We start from the raw sequence: 22,985 nt of genomic DNA on the forward strand, positions 1-22,985 counted from the left end.
CCAGCCCCACCCTGGCTGCCAGGATCAGTCCCCTGGGAGCTCCTGCCCCACTCCCAGCTCTCCGGGGAGCCACAGTCATCGGGCATCTGCCTTGGAGCCAGTGCAGGGATGGGCCCACAGCCGGGTGGGATGGAGGGTGCCCAGGACCCCAGAGCAGGGTGAGACAGGGGGGCCCTGGACTCGCAGCCCTGCCCAGCCCAAGGCTTGGGCTGTGGGGATGTCACAAACACCACTCACCACCAGTGAAAAGGCGTCAGGAGGATGCAGACACCCTATGATTACTCACCCCAAGAACACAATGGTGGGTGGGGTTTCCCCACGATGGGGCCGTGCTCAGCCCCAGCAGGACCCTGTCCCACACCACCCTGAGCATGCCCCCCGGCAGCGCCAGCTCGGCTCCTCTGGCTGCTCCCAGTGCCCCCAGCCTGGCTGTCCCCAGCTGCTCCCAGTGCCCCTTGACTCGGTGACGGAGGAGCAGAGCTGCCCAGGGGAGCAGGGGACAGCACAGCGCGGCGAGGACACTGTGTTTCCTTCCCTGCTGTTTTTTCCCTTATGTTATGCAGTTCCTGTGACTCTTGGGTTGGTGAGATGTGCATCATTTAAGGCACCCGGGGGATCAGCAGCCACTCCTGGCACTGCCTGGGGCTGGAGCTGGCCCTGGGTGTGGCACAGGGACTGGGTCCTGCCCAGGCCCCCACTCTGCCAGGGTGGGAATGAGGCAGACCATCAAATCCACGTTTCTTCCTCAGCCCAGGGTGTCTGCTCCCTGCAGCCTCCCCCTGCACCATGTCTCACGGCCACACACCCCACTCACGTTTGTCAACCCCACAAGTGGCACCACCCTCCTCTGGCACCAGCCCACAGCTCCATCAAAAGGAGCGGAAAAGCTCCAGCTCAGGCAAAGGTCACCAGTTTGGACGTTAAATGGTGATGACAACAATAAGTGATATTAAAAACCTTAATCTTCACAGGTTGTCAGCAAACCAGTCTGATTTGTGCCCATATTTAACGTGTCAGCTGCTCTCTCCCCTCTCCTGCCCCCTGGAATTGCCACAGCTCCCGTGGCACGTGGCTCCTCAGGTCATTTCCAGTGGGAATGTCAGCGCTGCAGCCACAGCAGGCACGGTGTGCCCACACCAGGGCCCTCCCTACAGCAGCAGCTGCTCTGCCAACGCCTGCAGAAAGCCCCTTATGATACTAATTTACAGTATCATTACCGTTCACTGGCCAACTGCAACCAATTCCAATGCCTGAGGTGAGCTGCTGTGACAAAAAGGCAGCCCTAAAGCAGACACCAACAACTGTCTTTCAAAAGGTTTGGTTTAGTAAAAAAAGAACCAAATCAACACAACCAGAGTTCTGCTTTGCCTCTGCATCACTCCACTCCGTGCACTTATGATATTTATATGTGCCATGATTTAGCCTGTTCCAAACACAAATACTCCTGGGAACCACGGTTTGAGGAGGATTATTCCTGAATCCCAGCTTCATTCTGAAGTCAAGACACAATAACCCTCAATCTTACCCAGACTTTGTGCCTTCTTTGCCAAGCTCCCACTGACCAAATCTTCAGGGCTCAGCAAAAGCACCTGAAGTATTTTCATATTTTCCTTTCAAGCTTTATTTTTCAAAGCCTTCCCTAGTGTTCAGGTTTCTTGCATTTCCTTCATTTTCTTGCAGCACAAAATCCCACCACCTCCTAAGGAAGATCACACTTCTCAATGTAACTGTTTGAAAGCTAAAATACTTATGTCAACAACCTTCCGATTTCTTCCCAGTTTCAGGACTTCAAACTGAAATAATGACACATAATACTGATTAAGTTTACAAAGACATATATAAAAAGCCTGTTAGTGTAGGGCAGAATCTCCCTGCATCCCTTGGTCCCTCCCTCCCCTGGCTGTGCCAGGAACTGGGGCACCAGTACCTGCCCAGCCCCAATCAAAACAGCATCCTGCAGCTGCTCCCAGGAGGGCACATGAGGCTGGCCCAGGATGCAAGCAGAACAGGGGCAGCACACAGCCCAGGTGCTGCACCAGCAAGGGAACTCGGGCACAGGAGCCAGGTCAGGCTCCTGCAGGGCTCTGGACTCTGTGCCCAACCTCAACCACCAACGGCCCACAGGGCTGCGGGCAAACCCACCAGCCTGGTGATGAAGGCAGCTGGAATGGCAGCGATGTGAAAATACAGCATTTTACTGAGCAGCCAGACACTCAGAGAACGGGGAAAAGCCAGGAGGGGTTTCCCAGGCTGAGCTGGGCATGCCTGCAGCACTAGCTCCTCTTCCTCTTGCCCTGGGGCATCGCCCCGCTCTCCTCGGGGACGCGCGGCCGCCGCAGCTTCCTCTTGTTCCCTGCCAGAGCCACGGAGCTGCTGCTGGGGAGAGAACACAGGGCAAACAGAGGTTTGCAGGGCCCCAGCACAGCACACACTGCTGCTGGGCACAAGCACTGCGAGCAGTACCCAGATGCTGCACATGTATGTGCTACAGGTGATGGGGAACCAGGGCATGGCTTGGGTTGGAAGGGACCTTAAAGGTCATCTCATTCCACCCTGCCATGGGCAGGGACACCTTCCACTATCCCAGGGTGCTCCAAGCCCTGTCCATCTGGCCTTGAACACTTCCAAGCATGGGGAGAGTAATATTTCTCTGCCTTCTCATTTGAGGAAGGTGACAGCACCACAAATCATCCCAAAGCCCCTGAGCCCGCAGGAACAGGTCATCACAATGCCTCTCCTTCTGTCCCCAGAGACCAGTGTGGAACCCAAGGAACAGCAGCAACCCCCTAGATTCTCTGTCCATAACTGAGGACAACCCCTGGCACTGACAAAACCATAAGGATGTTCTATCAGAAAAAGCAGTTTGGGGCACAGCCACCTGGAAGCAGGATGAGAGGTTGGTCAGTGTTACCCCCAAAGGAGGACTTGGGGCCTGCAGCCTTGCCAGGCACTCTCCTCATTTATGGACAAAGTATTTTCCACAGAGAACTCAACAACTGTTTTATTTTTAGTCACAGATAATTTTAAAGAAAAAATTCTTAAACTAGCTGTATGTAAATGAAGCAGCTGATTTCTGTCATTCAGTTGGAGCTTAAAATTCCACATAGTGTTGACATGAAAGATGCCACTAATCTGTCAACAGCTTTTGCTAATTAAACATTCCTTTTAAGTGCACACTGGTTTATACCATCTGCTAGGCTGAATCCATCCTGCAGGGACTATTCATTTGTCTTAAACTGGGAATTCACAACTGAAAATAACAATGGACAACTCTGAGATGCTCAAGTCCACATCTGCTGACTGCCACCAGATACACACTAAGATACAGCAGGAACGAGTTGTGTTTCAGAGCTGCACCACGATGGAAATGGCTCTCCTGCATCCCTGGGACCCCCAGCCATGCCCAGGCTGATCTGTGTGAATCCAGCAGTCAGATCCAGCTGGGCTTTGGCGTTGGCACTGAACACAACGTTCCCAGAGCGCCGAGGGGCCTCGTGGACCCACGGCCCTCTCCAGCTCTCCCCAGCCCCTTCACACGGCTTTTCATCTGGGAAACAGGATCATGATTCAGACTTGCAGACACTGAGATTTTAACAACCAAGAAGTGCTCTTCTAATCTCAAACAGAAGTAAATCAAAACAGATGCTCAATTCCAGCGTGTTCAGCTTGTCAGCCTCACCTACAGCTCTGTCAACAATGGAATTTTCAAATGTAATAGAAGATCAGATTTAATTTTCCATAACCAAGCAGTTTCCTCTCCTTTTTTTTAAATTAAAATATATAGTTATATATCCCTTAGAATAAAGATATTTGATTGGGCATCTGTGGATTCTTGGAGGACGCAGGGATCATTTTTCAAGGTTCCACATAAACTGACCAAACTGTGCTTCCCAGAACTGTGGGGATTCTTCAAGAATCTGACTTTCCTGAGGCATTTGCTTCTCCAGGATTCCACCAACAGCAAGCTACAGACCTAAACCCATACCAAGGACTTCAGCTCTTGGATATTCTACTCACCTGTCAGAGGACGCTGAACATGTCTCAGATCCTTCCACATCTGCCAGAATGTCTGAACTGGTGCTGAAGGGGAAAATAAAATGGATGGAAATTATTTCAGCAACACCTACAGCAATGCAGGGCTCCACTCAGCAATGGCAGCAGAACCCCTGGTTGAGACCAACCCCTCCAGTACCAACAGCAATGAGAAACAACACCAACCTACAGCACAGTCCAGAAGCTTCTGTCTCACTTCATTTTTAGTTATCCCTAGGGTCTCATTACCATTTTTTAACACACAAGACAGTTCTATGTTTATGTATGTTAAGTGGTAACTACACCACCTCTGTATCCTCAGGCACCAGAAAGTTTCTCTGGAGAGGATCTGCAAGACATCTTGGGGGGAAAAGTGTACCTTCTTTTTTTAAAGTCTCTCTTAAATAAATCAGTGTGACATAAAATTTTGGTAAGACAGCAGGATTTTTTCACCCTTTGCCATTCTGTCTCCCCTGTGAAGTGAGAGTCCTCAGCTGTTCCTGTGGCGATAACTACAGAACCAACAGGAATTTGGCTGGACAAACAACACCAGGTTAGAGTAACCTCCAACACATGCACATTCAGTCATACAGATAAAAAGGAAAAAGATACCAAAAATGGATGGGAAATGTTTTGACAGTCAACCTTGTTTTTACTCTCAGAATTAGAAGCCCATCAAAAGCTCATTTTCGGTGCATGAAGTGGATGCCCAGGGAATGAGTTATCATCATATTTCCAAACCCCACTCTGATGTTCCAGTTGCATTTTAAAAAAGAACTGGGGAGGACACAGGGCTATTTGTGTGCTTTTAGTCCCCCAAAATAGAAAAAGAACAGGTTTGAGGCCTGAACATGATGTACTTCCCTGCCTTGAAAACTGCAGCATTTATCACCCGCCGCGTTTGTCGCCGCAAAACAATAAAACTGAAAAAGTCTGGCTAACGTTCAAACCAGTAATGTGTGTTCAGAATTCACATGTGGAATCCATGGTCTAGGCCTACCAAACTTTTTTAAAACCAAGTACAAAACGTCCTGGAGCGAGTTCCACCTCTGGCCTACACATGGAGCCATGACGGGGCCCTTGACGCCACAGCCATCGGTCCCCAGAGAAGCCAATTAACTCCTACGCCCTAATTGCAGAGAGAGGCTGAGGAGCTGCAGTAGCTGTGCAAAGCAGGGCTCTGAACTTCCAGCTGGAGCCAACAGCCCTTTGCTTCAGGGTCCCTTCCAGCATCCCACTGCCCCACGCCAGCCACTCTGAAGCAGCTCTCTGCATCCCGCTCTGCCGGTCATCAATCTCAGCCACCGAGCCCGAGCAAGGCTGCCTTTGGAGCTCAGGTAATCACACACCTTTCTGGCACATGCCAGGGGACAAACGTGCTTGAAAATTAAAAAAAATATCCTCAAATATGCCACAGTTGAAAAACAATCATCAAAAACCACTGTCAACTAAACAAAAGCCACTTTGACCACCAACTGAATTTGTATTTTAAATTAACTTTTTCTTTCCCTGAAGAAAACTCCTCCCTCTTCTTAGCATCAAATGATTAGCTCTTAAACTGAAGATTATGAATTAAATAAGAGAAACAGCCACCTCATTCTCAAGGGGTTTTTTTTCTATAAATTTTAGCCCACAGAGGCTAAAGACATCACAGAATTTAGAATTTTTGTTTTGTTCATTTCTCCAGTGTTTTTCTGCTTTTTCAATGCTTCAGAGGTATCTATCTACATTGAATCCAGGCACAGCAAAACACCCCTTCAGACTTCATTCAGACTCCAAATTCAAGACAAATTCCCACAACAGGTTTTCTGTCCTTTCCTTAAGTGAAGGTCACTAATCTCTCCCACAATTTTACAGATCATTTCCAGATTAGTCAATTTTTACAGCCAAAATGATTAAAGTTCTTCACCTGAACTGCTCAAGATGCAGCCAGCATCCTGTGGAGCAGGGTGATCCTGCATTTATTTATCCCTCCACGCTGGGAGAAATGCACCTCCAGTGACTCAGGCAATTGTCCCACTCCATATCCTTCAGGATTGGTTCCCCTGATCCCTTACAGTCAGTCACCCAAGAGTCAACTCTTCCTTTCTTGACCATCAGTTGGGTTTGACTTACACCACCCCCCTCTTTTTCATTTAAGATAAACACACCACCCTAAAATAGAGAGAAAAAAGCTGATGTAAGTGTGAATGACATGCCTCTCGCTCTAAAACTGAGAGGAGCAAACAGCCCTTTGAATTGGTTTATTTTAAGGCAGATTAGGTTCCTCCTGGGCCTCGCATGAGCAGCCAGCATCCTCCCATCCATCCATGTGCTCTGGCCCAGGCTCTGGGCATGTTTTCCCTCAGTGCTGGCACAAGAGATGAGCTCTAGCCCATCTTGTTTTACCAATGTCATTTGGAGGTGAATGCCCAGGAGTGAGGGCAAGCAGCTTTCCCCCTCTTGCAATCCTGCCTGCACCTTGTCCCCCTGCAAGGAACGGGATGAGCCTGCTGCTGGAGCAGCCAGGCACCGTGCCATGTCCAAGATGAGCTGTGCAACACAGCATCTTCCACGGCTTTCCAGAGCCTCCTCTTCAGACCACGTGCCCACAGATCCATGCTCCTGTCTCTGGCTTTCCAGAGCCTCTTCAGACCACATGCCCATGGCTTCATGCTCCCATCTCTGGCTTTGCAGAGCCTCCTCTTCAGAGCACATGCCCACGGATCCATGCTCCTGTCTCTGGAGAGGTCTGCCAGCCTTGGCTTTGCCCAGAGGGCTCTTGTCTGTACCAAACCCTGCACAGGTTCCACCATCTTGCTGTTTTCCTTGACTCTCTCCAGGTTTCCTTAGTTTCCCACAGCCTCCTCTGCAGCCCAAGAAGATAGCTCTGAGGCTGTTCCTTGAGAAAAGGGAAAGATCTGCTGCATCTTCCTGAACTGCTTCCCTGAGGGGTCTGGCAGCAGTGGGATGTGGTGGCTGAAGCACCAGGAGCACTCCCTACCACAACTCCTGCTTCCAGGGCTCAGAGATGTCCCCAGCCCAGGGCTCTTGACCAGGGACTGATGTCCTCCTGGACACAGGCTGTATGTAAGAGCTTCCACCACACACATCAGAGGCCACCAGCTGGCCCTATCTGACCACCACCCCAGGACTTGCCACCAGGCCTCACAGCTCCTGCCATTTGTTACAGCTCAAAGTTTTGAGAAGAAAAGTATGAATCAACAGCATAGCAGAAAGTATCCTCATCCTTTCACAATGAATCCGCATGTGAGGCCAAAACTCACAGATCAAACACTGTGATGCAAATCATCGCTGAGCCAAAGCAGTGCAAGATTTATTAAGTTAAAAAGTCCTGAAGATCTATAAAAGGCAATTATTGCACTGATCAACACATTTTCACACACTTCTCTCTCTGACAGCGATGGCCAGGGCGCAGGACAGCGCTGCCTCCAAGCTCAGCCTGAGGGAGCTGCCCAGGAAGAGCTCACACAGCATTTCCAAGCACTCCATCCTGCCAGCTTTGCCAACCCACGTCACCCATTTCAGAGGGTTGCTGCCATCCAGTGCACTCCCATTTCTACCTCTTCTGCTGATGAACTAAAGCTCATCTTATGTAAAGATGATTAATCCAAGGATTTAGTGACCTGCTAAACCCAGAGCTTGGATCCTGATCAATGGCTCCTAAACTCACTGCCAAAAAGCCCCATTTATTGCAAATGGGGCCCTTTCCTATGGCCTGAACCCCTCCTGGCAGACACTGCAGTCACTCTGGGTATTCCAACAGCACAGGGATTTATACAGGCTGCGGACACAGCACTTTCCCACCAGGATTTCAAAATTCTGACTGTGTTTTAGCATCTCAGACACAGCCAATGTTGGGTTTTGTCTGCTGTTCAGGTCTTACTCTGGTCATCAAGAACCAACACTTGTGTTAAATACACTTTTAAGAAAAAATAACTTGCTTAAAGAACTGCATATTATTGCCATTATATAAAACACTTATAATGGAATATTTCCTTTACATGGCTCATTAACTGGCTTATCATTGTTCCTCCTAATTTATTTTCTAATTTTCCTATTGTTTAAGCAGTTGCGTAAAATCTGGCTTCAGTCCCAGAAAGTCAAAGAATTCCACAGGACTATTCATATGGAGCACTGCAGGCCTGTGGAAGCCCTGTGCAACCGTGACTTCAGAGCTTTGAAAAATTACCCTTTCAAAGCCATGGCTGTGTTTTGGTGCTTATCTGTAACACACAGTTTGCTCTCTGGGTGGGATCATCAATCTCTCTAGAGCACAAGCATGTTTGGGGCGCTGCTACAGCCTCCACGCCTGGCCTGGATCTTTTCTCCAGCAGGAGTAAAATTCTCATTTCTTCAGTTTTAGCACAGACCTTTGAATAATATCAGTTCATCAGTGATTAGTGTACAATGGATGAATTTCTAATCTTGATCAACTACTCCCTTAGCAAGTATTGACATGAAACTGAAAAGGGACAAACCTTATGAAGGAGAAAACAGAAGAATCACTGATTTCTTTGCAGCATCTTTTTGCAGAACAAACATTTCAACTCTGACTTGTGGATCGTTCTGTTACATTCTATATGCTACTCAACACCCTCATTTTGTTTTCATTCATCAATACAACAGCCCTCCATTTAGAAGTGCCCTCCTCACAGGAATGCAGCATGCAGATTTGGAATTCCAAATATATTTCCAGTTTTGACATTTCAATGTGAAAAACATTTACTCTTGGCAAAGGATACCCTCTCGTTATCAGAAAAACACAAGCCTCAGAAACCCATTACTTGATACAATACCACAATACTTCTAAAACCATCAACATCTAAATCACTCTTGTTCGATTTCTGCTGGATTTATTTCACTACAATTAACACAATCCCAGCCCCCTGGTAAGACGGTGATAAAGTGAAGGCATTACAAAGTATCAAGTGGCTTCTACATGTACTTTAGCTCCATTCCTGAAGCTAGGGAAGCCCAGGAGCAGGTGCAGAAGGAATTGTGAGCCCAGCCAGCACCCCTCCTGTGAGCTGGGTGCCTGCACTGCTCCCTGGCAGTGCCACAGCTCTTCCAGCAGCTCTCCCCCAGCACACAGCAGAGCCAGGGCTGCCTCACTGACCTGCATGTTGAGCCAGATGACAGTGAGAACTCAGGAGAGGCTGATCTCTGCCATTCCTTCAAGCCATGAGATTCATTTCTTTGACCATCAGGAATTTCTGATTGGAGTGCTTGGGCTTTTCCAGCTGTGGGATCCTCTTCCCCAGGTTCTACCATGTAGAAAGACAGAGATGAGAATGAATGATAATGCAAAATACTATTGTTTAGGATTCTGCAGCCTAGAGATAAGATTTTCAAGAAAAAATTCAGTTATAAACATTTAAATACCAACATCTCATTCCCACATAGTTATTTTCCAAAACTTTGACAGTTTCAAAGGTTGAATTTCTTTTCCTGTATATTTAAAAAAAGAAACCAACCAACAACTCCCTGAGAACCAGAAATGTTTCACTGTCGAGTTTCAAACACGAGGAGAGAAATAAAGGGTGAGGATGTGTTACACATTTTATAAGATGGAACTTCATTTCAGAAATTAGCAAGCACTTAATGAGTGCTGTTGGCTGCTTGTGCTTCAGCCCCTACATCAGACAGCTTGAGCTTTAAGTTTTACAGACCAAGTTAACAGGCTTATTTTCAGTTGTGATTTACTTCCTTATGCAGCTCAGACAAGGCCAGTGCACTGACATTTCCATTTCAACAGGAAAAATAATTCCTAGGCAACACAACAGACAAAAATTGAAAACCCTTCTGCTGTTTTTTGTGTCAAGTGTTTTGTTCAATGAAAAGATGATCAGTTCTCTGAAAAGAGACCTTCTGCCCCTCCAAAGAGAAAACAGATACAGGTTCAAAATTCTGGTATGAAAAGACAGACTGCCCTCATGCCATACCCACAAACATTTGCAAGTGAGTTACTTCACTAAAAAATCACTCAGGACACAAAGCCTCTGCAGCCCCATCTCAGTGATAACTGATTCTGGCAGCCACAGACATTCCTGGCTCCACCCCAGGGCCCAAGCCATGCTCCTGCTCAAACCACACCGACTTCTCTGCCCCTCCAGCAATGGTTAGGACAGAAATGGCCAAGAACTTTAATTAGAGCGTGGAGGGGCTTCACAATCTTTGGATTCAGCTCAGCTTGCCCTGTCCTGCTATCAGGCATAATTAAATATCAGGGGCATATTTTTGTCTGCTGAAAACAACCAGCAGATCCCAGCGAGTCGGTTGTCCAACTAATGAAACACAACTCTCTGAAATTAGCAGGGTAAAAATAGCAAAGGCCTGTGCAATAATGCAGCTCAGCACAGTTAATATTTATTGAATCAAATTATTTAGCACCAATATATATCAAATCCTTACAGCGCCTTCCCCTTAGAGAAAGCACAGCCCCATGTTTAAAAGTTATAAAGACTAGGAAACATATTTTAAACTTAAAGATGAAAAGCAAGATGACGTAAATCAGGAACAGATGATTAAAATGTCACCACAAACAGAGTGAGGTTAAATTACATCAACCAATAGCACAGGAGAGGCAATGGGAGAGATGGAGGAGGAAATTAATATAAACGAACAAACAAACAAAACCCCAACCAAACCAAAGATCTCTTTCAATTGTACAATTCCACCACTTCCATGAGAACACAACCACGAGTGGGTAAGGAATGCAGACAAAGCTTTGGCTCTACCAGCTTACCATCAGGCCACTACTGCCTTCTTCCCCACGCTGTAATTCCCAGTTTAATACAAAGGCAATTGCTGTTACAAGGAACCAAGAGCAAACAGGTTTTAGGCAGCTGTTCCCTCCCCTGTAAATCACCTTTTTGCTTTTTCAGTTGTTTATAAACAGTCATCTGAGTGCAGATGTTTTGCATAAAACTGAAATTCCAAGGATTATTGGAAGCTCTGAGAACAAAGTGTAATGGAAATTGTGCAGGTTTGCCAAAACCAAATGAGGTGCTGCCACATTCTGAACATGATGCAGAATGATACATCTGATTCAAGTTATTTTCTACCTGATCACTCTTTTGGAAAAACTCCATGGTTTTACATCAGCTCTTCTCAGAGCCTGCAGGGCAGCACACAGAGAACAGCTCACACAGGAGACAGAAACCCCAAAATCCACAGCAGCCCATCCCTCCCTTCCAGAGCTGGAAATCAAGGCTGTGACCCCACTATCCAATAACCCATTGCCTCTTCTTCTGCTATAGAAGAGGAACAGCTTAAAATCTTATTTATTTGTTTGTAAGGAATCCTTGAGATTCCTTTAACTTTTACCCTTCACACAGAACGGATCATGCACTGCTCCAAGGTCTGCAGGAAACAATAAGGATAAAATTCATACTATTATACTGTTCTCTTCATTTCTTTTTATTCTGCAGAGCTCTGGAAGAGCCAGCACTGGAGAGAGGCCCAGCTGAAGTCAGCTCAAGAGCACAGGGATTTGGGAGAGCTGGGGCAAACGACACTGCCATGTTTTCCTGAGCGTTCTGACAGCAGCACGTCCCACTCTGGCCAGGGGGCTCTCCAGAACTCAGTCTCTCAGATTAGAAATCCACAAGTTCTATTAGGCTGAGGAATGCTCTTCTAAGGCCACATTCAAAGACAGAGGCTCCCTGCCCAAGCAGCCAGGAAGCACAAGGCAGAGGAGACCAGAGGCTCCCGCAGGCAGTGCTCCCCGGGTGATGTCTGGGGCTGGGGAGGATGGAGAACCAGTTTAAAACTCTAAAACCTGCTCCTTCCTCCCAGCCAGGGAGCAGCTGCAGCCATGCCCTCCCACCTCCCACTGTGCTCCAGGGTACAAACACAAAACACAGCAAGTCAGAGAGGGGCAACATCCTGCATGAACAGCCTAAAACAAGCCCAAGGATTTTATTGCTTCAGTCTCAGGATGGAAAATTCCTGTATCCAATCCCCACAAATGCTTCTGCAGCTCCCAATTACCAACCCCCTCTCACAGTAAAGATCCTGGAAGGCTGAAAGGCAGCAAGCAGCACCCACCCTCACCTTCATTGCAGAGTGGCCATCCTCAGCACCTGCAGCAAACCGGAGCCAGAACCTGACACCCCCTTTCAACCCACTGGAACGTGCCCCAGATAAAGCACATCCACACCCAACACACAGAAACCAAACTAATGTATTTAATATGGGTCATGCCTATGTTCCACACTAAAATCAATAGCAGTAAATCACTTTAGGGTCTGTTTGATCTTTATGGGCTTTTTTCCCCTTAAAGGGTCTAGAAGAACAACAACAGATGAAAGACCATTTCTTTGGGAATCCAGCATTTCTCAGTGTGGTCCAAGAGGGGACAATACAAAATGTGGCTGACCTGCGGCTGCTGGCAGCTCTTTGACAGCAACTTCCTCTTTGTTTTGAGCACTTTCTGCTTTCCTCTCACCCATTTTCTTCCACCGTTTATTTACTTGATCCACCAAGAACTTGAATTCACTTCTGTGTTTGTTTCCTGAAAGGTACAGAGCATCAGTGACCATCCCCACAGGACTAAGGTATGGCACAAACACTGCAAGGATGTGAACAGAAATGGACGCCAAAAACTGAATTAAAAGCATTTTTGTTACAGTGGAGGAAAACCAACCCAGCACTGTGATATGTTCCACATTCTATTAAGGATCCAAATCTGTGTCTGTGCTGTTACAGAGCTGCCCACAGCCCAGAGCACAGCACGGATGAACACTTCAGGCTCTGTGTCATGCCCATCACACTGCTGGGATTCAGATCCTTTAAGTAAGTTAATAATCCAAATACTCTCTGCACTTTCAATCACGTTTTAAGCACTCCTCTGGTGCTCAGCCAAAGCAATGGAATTGTTTAAGCTTAGTACTGCAAATGCTTTACTGAGAGGCTGTAAACACTGGAAAATGCCCGGTGTCCTCAGCAGGATGCTGTGGGTCACCTCAGCCCGGCCAGGCAGGGAGGGCCCCACTGCCAGGAGGGGACAGCAGGTGTGGCTCAGGCTCTGCTCCCAGGGAACAGGACAGGAGGAGAGGGAACAGCCTCAGGCTGGGCTGGGGAGGCTCAGGCTGGACATCAGCAGGATTTTCTCCTTAGAAAGGACTGTCAAGCATTGTGTCACCTCCCTGAGGAGCCCATTCCAATGGCTGAGCACCCTTCCAGTGAAGAAATTCTTTGATGTATTTCATTATAAAACACCAAGTTCTGCCCCACAGAAGGAAACAGATTTGACACAGACTCCCTTTCCCCGAGTAGCTGAAAACACCACATAAGGCCAAAAATTCTGTTAATAAAAAGCAAGTTCTGTCTCAGATGTCGTGTCTGAGTTGCTGCACTCTCATTAGGGAATTCCTCTGGCACTTCAGTTTTTCCAGCACTACTATCTTTTGTTGTGCTGGCTCATGGCAGAACTACAAAGCTTTTTGAAAAGAAATGTCCTGGCACACAAGCACTGCTCAGCTACACTGTAAATCAGTGTGGTGCTGAAACGACACCCCAAGCACATCCCACCAAACTGCAGCAACGTAAACCAGCCCCAGACAGAACGACAAATATTTAAACACAAGACAAAGCAGCAGACCTCCAAAGAACATGGCAAATAAAAAGAGTTATAAGCAGAAAAGGCAACCAAATATATTTTTTTCACAGATGTATTTCCTTTCCTGTAGACTTTTTAACTCTTTAAATAGAGTCCACAAAAAAAGCAGTGGGCTGGGGGTGTCCCTGCGTCCTGTGGGGCAGAAGCCAATGACAATGGCCCTAAGTGCCAGGCAGAGCTCCCATCCTCAGGTTCATCAAGCCAAAGTATTAATTGCTATTTCATAAACAGCAAAAAAATGCCAACAGTGCAATGTGCAAATTGCCAAGAGCCCAGGGAAATGCAAAGAAGCAGAAAAAAAGCGTTTTCTCGCAAACAGTTTGTTCTGCAGTTCATAGCCTCAGTGTGTTTTTTCATATGGAAAAGCAGAACAAAAACATATTTGAGGGGCTTTATTCAGAATTTACACCAGAGTTCATTTATCCATTCAGCTGGGAATTAGGGTCTGGGGTGCAAATGCTGTAAAATAAAAGGAAAAAAAAAAGCTTCATTGTGTAATAAAGCTTTTTAAAGCTTTAAAGTCCATCTGTTTTACAGCGAAATAACGGCATTTGATAAGAATTCTTTAATCTCAGACTGTTCTTGAATTTTAACATACAGTTCTTTTTTCATGCTCATGATTTCTTCCTTATTATGAGAAATAATTACCTGACACCACTTACCATTTGCCTCTTTGGTCAATATTTTTTATTAATTTTAAAACCATATCTTCCCATTAAAATACTCTTCTATCTTCTCCCTTTTCCTAATTTTTTAACTTCTCAATTTTCAGTTAACCTGCTTGAGACTATCAAGATCTCCAAGTGATTAATCTTGTAGCCATGCCCTTTTAGCAATCTAAACCCAATCAAACACCTGTCTTTGAAAAATTAAGACAGTATTTAATATATTTTGTTCTAAATGTGTACAACAGGCCAAGAAAATAAAGCCAGGAGCAGGAAGGCCAGTGCCCTGGTGGGCTCAGGAAGGCCTTTCAGAGCAGCTCTGCTGCAGAGGGTTCCCAGTGACCACACAACTGCACATCCCACACCCTGCTCTGCTGTTTCCATGGCCAGCAAACATGGCAGCACACTAAGAAAGAACAAAGTGCATAAATAGAGAAGCCTTTGGAGGCAATCAGTGTGTGTATTTCAGCTCAAAGGAAAAGAAGGTAGATTTAAAAGCAAAGTGAGGTGAAATTTGCATGTTACTTACGATATTCAGTGTGGATCTCATCTATTTCTTCCTCTGTCTGGTCCTTTGTGAAGGTCAAGCTCTACAGAAATCACACAAATATTTTTAAGATAAATATAAAGATGTTAAAGCTGCAGACTTTAAAATTACAGACTTAAAACTGGAAGAAGCAACTATTTGTTTTCCCCCCCAGCCTTCAGTACCTCATGACATTAATCCACATTTCCAGAACATGTCCACAGTGTCCTGCCCTGCTTCCACCGAGTCACCAGCACCAAGCCACCCCACGTAACACTCAGCATATTATATAAATATAAAATATTCCTACCACTGTGCAACAAACAGGCTTCAAAAGCCACCAAAGTATCAGATGTCATGGGAAGAGAACAGGCGCCCTTGCTGATACGGAAGCATGGAATTTGCTAGCTAAATCCTAGAGAATTCTAGGAAGCAAAATATTCCCCACACTGCCATGAAGGGTCAAAATCTTCCAGCATGGCCAAGGAGAACTTAACTCAAGAATTTTTATTGCAGTCAAAAATTGCTCCTACCTAAAGGGTTTGGGCATAAAGCTCAGCAGTGCACCCAGGACTGCCCAAGACAAATGTGTGGTGTGAGAAAATCAGGTTCACTACAGGATGCTGATGTGAATTCTAATACGCCAGCTGGGAATTCCCACAATGAAACAATAGGCAGACATTCCCAGTGCCCTCTCTGCAGTTTCTGCTGGCCACCCCTCTGTGAGAACCAGGAGCAGTCACTTACATTTTCACCAGGTTTCTTACACTCTAGCTGAACCCGAATCTTCTCGTTCTTTTCCAGCTCTTTAACAACCTCTGCAACTGTTTGGAAATACAAGAAAGGGATCACTGAAACAGGAGCTGGGTAATAAAAAGCTGTACCAGCACAGACTGAAACTACCCTGCATTTAAAACACAAACAGCATTAGCCCCCCAAGAGGGAAAGCTCAGACTCCAATCCCAGGCAACCATGCTGTCTTTCCACATCCCACCAAACCTCCCTCCTGCACACAACAGTGCTTGTGGCACACAGGCTGCCATTCAGAGAGATTTTTCATTTTACACTGGATGTTTCAATGGAAGACACAAGAATTGCATCTACTGTTTATCTTACTTTGTCCCCCAAACCACCTTCCAGGGCAACAGAACCATGAGCAGACTCAAGGGGAAAGCTCACAGAGGAATTACAACCAACTTCACCAATTGTCAGACACATCCAAAGCCTATAAACAACATAACTGTAACATTTAACTAGAGCCACAGCTATGCAGAACCCTGCACAGTTTACTTTGACATTTACTTCTACAAATCTCTTTCTGCATTTCATCATCTCCACAGCACTGCCAAGCAGCTGTGGGCAGTTATTAAAACAAACACTTCACCATACAGTGAAGCAGGCAGAACAAAAGCTCATTAAGCTGTGAAAGAATAAAACCTGTTCCAAACTGGTTTAAGCACACTCCAGGAATTTGGCACCTGTGCTTCCTCAGAAGCTCAGCTATTGGTGTTCCACAGCAACCTCAGGCTCCCTGCTACCACCCAAAACGCATGTCTGCATCTTAAGTGTGGCTTTAATAATTCACCCTTTGTGCACAGGTTCTGAACACAGGAGGGGTTGGGATTACTGGGCACAGGTTCTGAACCCAGGAGAGGTTGGCATTACTTGGCACAGGTTCTGAGCCCAGGAGGGTTTGGCATTACTGGGCACAGGTTCTGAACCCAGGAGAGGTTGGCATTACTTGGCACAGGTTCTGAGCCCAGGAGGGTTTGGCATTACTGGGCACAGGTTCTGAACCCAGGAGAGGTTGGCATTACTTGGCACAGGTTCTGAGCCCAGGAGGGTTTGGCATTACTGGGCACAGGTTCTGAACCCAGGAGAGGTTGGCATTACTTGGCACAGGTTCTGAGCCCAGGAGGGTTTGGCATTACTGGGCACAGGTTCTGAACCCAGGAGAGGTTGGCATTACTTGGCACAGGTTCTGAGCCCAGGAGGGTTTGGCATTACTGGGCACAGGTTCTGAACCCAGGAGAGGTTGGCATTACTTGGCACAGGTTCTGAGCCCAGGAGGGTTTGGCATTACTGGGCACAGGTTCTGAACCCAGGAGAGGTTGGCATTACTTGGCACAGGTTCTGAGCCCAGGAGGGTTTGGCATTACTGGGCACAGGTTCTGAACCCAGGAGAGGTTGGCATTACTTGGCACAGGTTCTGAGCCCAGGAGGGTTTGGCATTACTGGGCACAGGTTCTGAACCCAGGAGAGGTTGGCATTACTTGGCACAGGTTCTGAGCCCAGGAGGGTTTGGCATTACTGGGCACAGGTTCTGAACCCAGGAGAGGTTGGCATTACTTGGCACAGGTTCTGAGCCCAGGAGGGTTTGGCATTACTGGGCACAGGTTCTGAACCCAGGAGAGGTTGGCATTACTTGGCACAGGTTCTGAGCCCAGGAGGGTTTGGCATTACTGGGCACAGGTTCTGAACCCAGGAGAGGTTGGCATTACTTGGCACAGGTTCTGAGCCCAGGAGGGTTTGGCATTACTGGGCACAGGTTCTGAACCCAGGAGAGGTTGGCATTACTTGGCACAGGTTCTGAGCCCAGGAGGGTTTGGCATTACGGGGGAGAGCAGCTGGAGTGCACACCACACACCCAGCACTCTTCCTGCCGTCTAGGTGAGCGAGGCAGAGGCTGGGTGCCACTCCATCCACCAGCAGCACTGAGTGGGGGCTCAGCCGGAGCACCCCCAGCAGGTTAAAGCAGCATTCTGCACTGATCTGGACTTAGCAAGATAAATCCTTCCAGCTCCACTTCTCCAGCAGTCAAACCAGTGCTGAGCCTACCCCGAGAGCCAGCAGAAGGGGAAATGCAGACTGATGGTTTGGGATGGCAGCAACCTCCCTGCAGCCTCTCACTTACCAGACTTGGGGTTCAGGGAATCACACTGAGCATTGTACATGTGCACAAACTCCTGGTGTCTCTTGATGAGCTGCTGGCGGGTCCCAGAGGTGGACAGACCATGCTCCTTGAGCTTCTTCCTCAGATCCCGATCCGACAGCAGGTTATAAACAACTTTGGACATCAACTTCCTTTTGTGGTCAGAACTGCCAAAGGAAAGCAAAAGAGACTTTATTTAATTAATACCCCTATGAAAATCAAACTATTTACAATTACTTAAGGGTACTTCACCCACTCAGGATAACATACACATGAAAGAAACTTAGTTTTTCCACCCCAGTGCTGGCCATGGCTTACTTGAATCAGCTGGAGAAATATTAAAAGTATTAAAACATCAAGCCAAAACTCAAATTAGGAGATTTTGCAGCTTTCTGGAAAAATGTCTTTGAGAAAAATAGTCATGTACCTGAAGGCAGCAGCTCCCAGCTAACAGAAGGGTGGTTTGGTGATAGAGAGACATTAAAGACATGTAACAGTGTTCCCAGAGGAATAACATCTGAATCCAAAATTTACTGCTTTCCACTGCTTTCTGTCAGGACTCAACATTCCTGGCACAGCTGGGGAAAACAACTTAATTACAGGAAACTGCCAGAGAAAATTCAAGTCCTAGCACAACTTTTGTCACCTAAAATTAGCGGAACATTTCCTCCTGTTGAATTAGCTCAGGCTGCCCTACACCTCCTGATGAGATACTCTCAAACCAGGAAAAACAAAGGGGCCAAAACCCATCTGCAGCCTTACTCATCTTCTGCAACTGCAGTAATTCATAGAGGAACAGCATTTAATTAGACATTTTTCTTTCTGCAGCAAAATAAAGCTCAGCTGCATTACTCTGGATTACAGAGCAGTTAACAGCTTTCCACTGTGAAAATGATAGATTTATTTGAAAACTATTCAGCACTTTCAACTTATCACACTGAAAATTTCAAGGTTAAAAAAAAGCCTTACACAAAAACTGTCAATAATTCATTTACTCTCATCCAGCCCTGTAGCATGGCTGGTAAACAGAAGATGGATTACCACAATACACTCTTCAGGGAAGTTTTTTTCAGATTCTTATGGGAAATATAAAAAATTTCACTGAATAATTAAAGTAAATCTTTTGAAAGTCCTACAGAAGCTTGGTGTGTATTCCAGCTCACCAGCAGCATGACCTGCAGTGTGCTGACAGCTTTCCAGCAGCCAGCCACCGGAAAACACCTCACAACAGGTTTAAATCCTAATGCTGGTTGGGTTTCCCATGCTTGAGAAACACAGCGTTCCCTGGAAACACATTCACATGTTGGAGTTACCCCTGTGGAGCTTTGGGGGGCTGGATGAGCAGCTCATTCTGGAACTGCTCAGCTGTTAACACAGCCTGGGTTGAGAACAAACAGAGCTCCCACTCCTCAGGGAAGCACAGGGATGTGCTGCTACCAGCACCAAACGCACAAAGCAGGCTCTGCCCAGAGCTGCCAGCCCCAGGGCAGTGCCTGCTCTGACACCTGCTGGACGCCTAAGCAGCCTAGAGATAAATAAGCAGAACTTTAAATCCTGTTAGGGACATGGGCGTGACACCAAGGAAAGATCTGGCTTATTTTTCCATTTATTAAGAACAGAGAAAGCACTAAACCATTCCAAATGGAAATTAAATCTAACATCAGATTTCAATATTCATTTACCATTTTTTTCATCTTGAAAGTCCTTTAGCTTACAGACTGCACTCTAAGCATGACTGGACAAAACAAGAGCTTTAACATAAAACTACTTTCTAATTCAAGTTTCAGGGGAATTGGGAAAACAAGCATTCAAGTACAAATCCTCCCAGTTCCTCAGTCTCATCAGTCAGAAATAACAACAGCCTAAATTTCTGCTGTAAGTAAAACAAACTGAAACTCCACTTCTGATGTGAATGTGGTGACCATGACCAATGCTAGGGCAGGGGCACAAAGCCAAAGGAATGCATTAATCTTATGGAAATTGAGATCTTCAGGAAACCTCAACAGCCCCACAGAGAGGAAAGAAAGGTGCAATTTTTATTCTTTAACTTGACAGCTATTGAAGAAAATGTCTCTTGGCACACCTGAACTGCAGGAAGCAATTCCTTCACCAAATGAAAAATGGGAATCAGTGTTATCTGAAGGGAATTTAAATGCCAAGGAGCAGAAAGGTGACAAGAACAACACACAGACTAAGCTCTCCCTGCAATGAATTTTTAAAGCATTGGCCACTGTTTTCTTGCTACTAAAAGTCAAAGAGTAATTGAGATCCCCACAGTGATTTCAGAGTGCTCCACACAGCACGGAAGCCAGAAACAAACACAAACCACCACTATGATGCCCCAGCAGCACACAGCTCTCAGTGCAGCAGTGCTCAAACCAGCCACACACATCTGGAGCCCTCAGAGCTGCTCCTTACCTTCGCAGGCTGTCCTTCTTCTCCCCTCTGGTCAAGCAGCTGTCCAGATGTTTGTTTATATATTGCTCCAGAATAGCAACCTCACAAACAGGACATTCCACTGAAAGCAAGGGAGAAGGAATTTACTAGTGTGGATGTAACAGCAAAGAGCAAATGTTTTCCTCTAAAACAAAACTAATAGCTGGGACAATAACAAAGCACACTAGCCCTGAGCTGTCTGTTACTGTACTGGAAGTTACATCTGAGTTCTCAGAACAGGAACAAATAACACTAAACCCTCTCACTCCAGGTGTTTGACAAATACTGTCTGACCAACTACTTTGCATTTGTGGGCATAACTTCCATGTGGTGCATGCTCAAAGATTCAAAAATATCATAGAATAGGGAGCAAGTGAAAGTTTTAACTGCTCAAAAATAAGCAGTAAAATTTCATGTGAGTTTTAACTTATCAACACAAGCAGGTCTGATGTAAAACCACAAGAGGTTTCCCGTGGCTCCCTTCCTGGCTGTGGTACCTCTTTTAGCAGGATCCCTCCAGCTAATGAATACATATGAACTTCAGAGTTCCAGATGAATAAATCATTACACAAAACAACAGCTAAATTTGAACTATTAAGAACCAGGGGTGTACTCCTACATGGTGTTTTGTTTTAATTTAGGCTTTTAACTAGGTCAATAGGATGGCTGCCAGCACATCAGAACTAAGAGGATTCTGCCATTTTATTGTGGTTGATTGGTATAAATGAGCTTTTTCATGCTTCAAATAAATTCACCTTAACTCTCTAGAATTGCAAAGAATACAGCAGATGACTCTTTTGGAGAGTGTGGAAACAAAAATATTAACAGAACTGCTGCCGTGCTCATTTTGAGTTCAGGCTCACCCCTCAAATAACAAACACATTATAAAATAACCTGCTCAAGGATACAAGAGCAGAATAAATGCCAGTGTCTGTTTAGTCATTAGGGGGAAGGAGAAGAGAAATTACTTCATTTTTACTAAGACTGTTGCACAACTATTGTTTTTCCGTGTTGTTATTCAAAGCAAAGGAATCCATAAGCACTGAATTCCGTTTAAGTCCTTGGCAGCAGTTCAAGCTCTTTCATGAAGAACACACTTGGAGCAGAGCTGTCCCACACGAGCAGTGGTGTGAAGGCAGCACGGGCCAGTTAAAGGGGAAGGAGCTGAACGTGCCAGCACAGAGCAGAACCACAAGAGAAATGGGATGAGTGCCACGTTCTGAGGGTCCTCTAACACATACAGCCAGCCACACGTTGGGGAGAGAGCAGGACACAACCAGAAATCAAACACCTCACCTTTCTTGTCTCCTTTGAGCACAGATGTAGAAGGCTTTTCATGACTTTGGGCGCACCCAGGAATCTCTTGTGAAATCACTTTGCTGTCTTTACCACCAAGCTCTGCAGAAGTGCTGTGTAGGTCATGGTGTTCCTCAGTTTTGAAACTCTTCTGACCAGTCCATGCCAGGCCACCTGCCTCCGTGGAGGTGCAGACTTTGTCCTTGCTTAAGGAGCTGTCAATGGCTGGCACCTCCTCGGACTCTGGCTGAGAACCAGGACTCCAGTGGCTCTGGGCTGGACGCTGGCTGGAGGCCTGGGGGGATGGAACTGCAGGAGCTTCCAACACCAACTGCAACAGCTGCTGCCTAGGAGCACCCAGGAGAAAACACACAGCTAGCACACTGCATGCGTGAGGAACCTGAAAACTTGTTTGCCAACACACGCTCTCTTTTGGCTGTGAAAATGCTAGGACTGAGGGCAAAAGGGGGACACACTGGTTTCTCCCAGAATGTGGTTTTTTGGGCTCATGAGCAGCTGGGTGATGACATCTCACAGTCCCACACGCCAGGGACAGAAGAGCCAGGGCACAGCAGACACTCCTGGCACAGCAGACACTCCTGGCACAGCCCTGGCCTCTCTGACAGAACATTGTCACCTGCCCCCCTCCCTCAGCACCAGAGTGAATCACTCAAATTTCTCACTAATCACAGAAACTCTGACAAGTGTGATTGGAGAGATTCGGACAAGCATGACTCAACTAGAAGCTCATCCATCACTCATCAAGCCCAGAGAAAGCACACAGTGATGGAGGGGTCCAGCCTCTGCCACTGCCAGCCTGGCCAGCTCACCTGGGAGCTGATCCTATGGCAAACATCAGTTCTACATGGTGTTCAAAAACCTCTGCATATTGTGTATGGTCTCAGCATTATCTGTGATACTCTCAAGAGCTTAATGGACAGCTACGAGCTCTGAGCTGACAGAATTTTACCTTCCTGGCACAAAGCAGTAACTGCAGCACAGCTGACAATGCACAGTTTATGAGCAGAGCAGTGTCCTTCCCTTTGAAGGCTGAGAGATGAATCAAGCAGGTGTCAGAACAGCCACTACCCAAACCTTCCTGCCAGACCCATCCTCCTCAGTCTCTGAGATGGGTCAGGACAGGGAGGTAAAAACCACCTGTTTAACTAAAGATGGATGGTTTCTAAACATCCTCCCTCTGCTTCAACAACAGCATAAACAGCTTCTCACTTTTTTCCTTCAGATCTGTAACACCCACAGAAACTAACTGTCCTTCATCAAGCTCCTGGTTCCCATTTTACAGTCTGTTTACTTCTCTCTTGCTGAAGCAGCAATGAAGCAGAGTTGTTGGGAATCTAAGGCTCCCACATAAATAAATTCCAAGGAAGAGACAGAGCTGTGAATCTTCTTAGGAAGAACTTGCACGGAACAGTCCCAACTGCACTAAAAGCAATGTATCTCCTGGAAATTCCT

At 46.4% G+C, this 22,985-nt stretch overlaps 1 protein-coding gene across 1 annotated transcript in view; it reads right to left on the reverse strand.

The window, feature by feature from the left end:
- Nucleotides 1-1,357: 1,357 nt before the first annotated feature.
- Nucleotides 1,358-22,985, reverse strand: part of RAD18 (RAD18 E3 ubiquitin protein ligase) — a 37,947-nt gene continuing 16,319 nt past the window's right edge. The window contains exons 5-13 of the mRNA XM_014309307.2: nucleotides 21,513-21,859; nucleotides 20,199-20,298; nucleotides 17,763-17,947; nucleotides 15,596-15,672; nucleotides 14,852-14,912; nucleotides 12,416-12,550; nucleotides 9,152-9,299; nucleotides 4,018-4,080; nucleotides 1,358-2,376 (exon numbers count right to left, since the gene is read on the reverse strand). Of these exons, the coding sequence (XP_014164782.1) occupies nucleotides 2,274-2,376; nucleotides 4,018-4,080; nucleotides 9,152-9,299; nucleotides 12,416-12,550; nucleotides 14,852-14,912; nucleotides 15,596-15,672; nucleotides 17,763-17,947; nucleotides 20,199-20,298; nucleotides 21,513-21,859 (1,219 nt within the window). The 3' untranslated portion in view covers nucleotides 1,358-2,273. The remainder of the gene's footprint in view (nucleotides 2,377-4,017; nucleotides 4,081-9,151; nucleotides 9,300-12,415; nucleotides 12,551-14,851; nucleotides 14,913-15,595; nucleotides 15,673-17,762; nucleotides 17,948-20,198; nucleotides 20,299-21,512; nucleotides 21,860-22,985) is intronic.

The sequence above is a fragment of the Geospiza fortis genome, unplaced genomic scaffold (genome assembly GCF_000277835.1).
Source record: "Geospiza fortis unplaced genomic scaffold, GeoFor_1.0 scaffold128, whole genome shotgun sequence".
Lineage (NCBI taxonomy): Eukaryota > Metazoa > Chordata > Aves > Passeriformes > Thraupidae > Geospiza > Geospiza fortis.